The following is a 2,727-nucleotide window of genomic DNA, read 5'->3' as shown; positions in this document are numbered from 1 at the left end:
CCACATCCTACACCCTGACCAGCATCCTTAGAGGAAACATCTAGCAAGGCTACTTGAAAAGCATTAGAAGAAGGCAACATTGGAGGGACAGCCACATTATCAGAATCATCATCAGAGTCATGATCAAATCCATACTGGGGGATGTAGAGAGAGAAACTCTTCTCGCTCTCTAGAATAACTGTTTCAAGAACCGTTCTCTTTTCTTTCGTCCTTGACAAACTTTTGTCATAACCATGGCAGGATCATCGAAATCGAAGGGGAAGAAGCAGCATAAGAAGAAAGGTCCATCAGGATCTACTGAGGGCAGGAAAGTACGATCAATTGCAGAACTTCATGGAGTTGAGCCATTAATGGTGGATGCTCCTGCTTTGACGGAACCTCTTTCGCCGAAGAGCTCCATTGAAGCACTTCAGAAGCAGAGTAGAGAGAAAGTGCAATTATCAGAATGGTTAACTATAATGAAGAAGAATCAGAGTCGATTGAATACCATTGAGCAAGGTAATATTCAATCTCGAAGTTTACTAAATGAATTTGATAAGATTCATTCATCTGAAATTGCGATTGATAATGATAAAATTGGAATTGGTAATCAATCTGTATCAATTAAGATCGACTATGAGGATATTAAAGATGAGATTGAGTATTGGGAGAATGCTGTAGTCTGTTACGTAGTCGGTGCAAATCCACCATTTCCGGTGATGGAGGGCTTTCTGAGAAGGATTTGGGGAAAATTTGGAATAGATAAAATTGGAGCTGTTGGCAAGGGTTTCTTTCTGGTGAGATTGAACACGAAAGAACAGAGAGATGCAATTCTTAATGGTGGATTCCAATTTTTTGACAAGAAACCAATGATTGTCAAAGCTTGGCACCAAGACCTGAATCTTCAGAAAGAGAATATGAAGAGGCTTCCAATTTGGATCCAATTACCTCAATTGGACCTTAAATACTGGGGTGAATCATATTTGTATAAGTTAGTGGCTGGGATTGGAACTCCTCTCAAACTTGATCAAGCAACCAAAGCTAAATATCGATTGAACTTTGCTCGGATTCTGGTAGAGGTTGGCATTGATCAATATTTCCCTGATTCCATCAGTTTTGAGAATGAAAAAGGGGAAGTGATATGCCAGGCAATAGGGTATGAGTGGAAACCCATCTCTTGTGGGAATTGTCATGGTCTAGGACATGAGACTGCAAAGTGCTTCCAGGAAGTTAAGAAGAAAAAGAAGGTATGGGTGGTGAAGGAGAAGCCAGAGAAGAATGCAGATGGGTTTACATTGGTGACAAAAGGAGGAGCTCATCCAGCTCAGGCAACAGAACCAGTGGTTATCCACAACTCTTTTGAGGCTCTGGAGCAAACTGTACCTGAATTGGAGATAATGGGCAGGGTGGACAATATAACAGTTGAGGATGAACAGGAAGCAGATGAGGATGATGTAAGCCAGGAGGGGGAGCCTCCTGACATCCATGGATAGTATTCTTTCCTGGAATGTAAGGGGGCTAAATAGCAAAAATAAGCAACATGAGGTAAAGAATCTGATTCTTTCCAACCAAATTAGACTATTTAGCCTTCTTGAAACAAAAGTTAAATCACACAACATGGGTGATTTATACTTAAATATTTGTCCTGGTTGGTGTTTTTCAAATAATAGTGCTTGGCATAAGAATGGTAGAATTGTGATAGGGTGGCATCCTTCTGCTTTTCATGTTAATATAAATTTTTGTTCTGATCAACTGATGCATACTGAAGTGGAGACTGTTAATGGTGGGAGGAAGTTTTCATGTTCATTTGTGTATGGGCATAATGATAGGCAGGCAAGGAAGGAGTTATGGGATAAACTGGTGGACTTATCTAATCAGATCTCTGGTGCTTGGGTAATATTAGGGGACTTTAATGCAATTCTAGGTATGAAAGAAAGGATTGGACAACCAGTAAGGGAAAGGGAGCTGGTAGACTTGAAGCATTGTGTGGAGGTCTGTCAGTTGATGGATGTTAAAGCTACTGGCCAATTCTTCACCCGGAGCAATAAACAAGAAGGAGAAAGAAGAGTTTTTTGTAAGCTGGATCGAGTAATGGGTAATGACTCCTGGTTAGAAGAGTTCCCAATGACAGAAGTGGTTTACTTACCAGAGGGGGACTATGATCATTGTCCTGCAATTCTTAGATCATATCCCAGCATCAATAAAAAGAAACCTTTTAGGTTCTTTAACATGTGGTGTCAATCTCACAAATTCCTTGAAATCATCAGGAGAGGGTGGGAGAGGGAAGTGATAGGGACAAAGATGTATCCCGTGGTTAGTAAATTGAAATTACTGAAGCAGGAGCTTAAAAGGTTAAACATAGAGGAGTTTGGTGATGTTTCAGTGCAAAACACCAGATGTTATCATGAGTTAATTGACATCCAGCAGAAGCTTCAAGCTAGCCCTCTAAATCATGAGATCATTGAGGAAGAAATGCTGTGTAGAAGGAGATAACAGGTGGCTCACAAGAACATGCTCTCTTACTTGGGGCAAAAAGCTAAGGTGAGATGGATTGAGGAAGGAGATGATAACACTAAGCTTTTTCACAAGAGTATCAGAATGAGAAGAACTCAAAATAGGATAACAATATTCAGAATGCAAGGGGGGAGTGGAAGTCTAACCCTACTGATGTGAATGCAGCCTTCCTGCAATTCTATAAGGCTCTGTTGGGAAGTAGTGCTCAAAAAAGACCCATAAAAGAGGCTATTA

The 2,727-nt window shown here is 40.5% G+C and overlaps 1 protein-coding gene across 1 annotated transcript; it reads left to right on the top strand.

Annotated features, from left to right (window-relative positions):
• The first annotated feature begins 233 nt into the window (after positions 1 to 233).
• LOC104893871 (uncharacterized) lies at positions 234 to 1,472 on the top strand. The gene has a single exon (XM_010680000.1). The coding sequence runs from the start codon at positions 234 to 236 to the stop codon at positions 1,470 to 1,472; it is 1,239 nt and encodes a 412-aa protein (XP_010678302.1).
• Positions 1,473 to 2,727: the final 1,255 nt, after the last annotated feature.

This window comes from Beta vulgaris, chromosome 5, assembly GCF_026745355.1.
Source record: "Beta vulgaris subsp. vulgaris cultivar EL10 chromosome 5, EL10.2, whole genome shotgun sequence".
In the NCBI taxonomy this organism is placed as follows: Eukaryota; Viridiplantae; Streptophyta; class Magnoliopsida; order Caryophyllales; family Amaranthaceae; genus Beta; species Beta vulgaris.
This window is presented reverse-complemented; position numbering and strand designations above follow the sequence as displayed.

Excerpts from the sequence above, each read along its gene's own strand:
- LOC104893871 (XM_010680000.1), top strand. The coding sequence starts at position 234 with ATGGCAGGATCATCGAAATCGAAGGGGAAGAAGCAGCATAAGAAGAAA.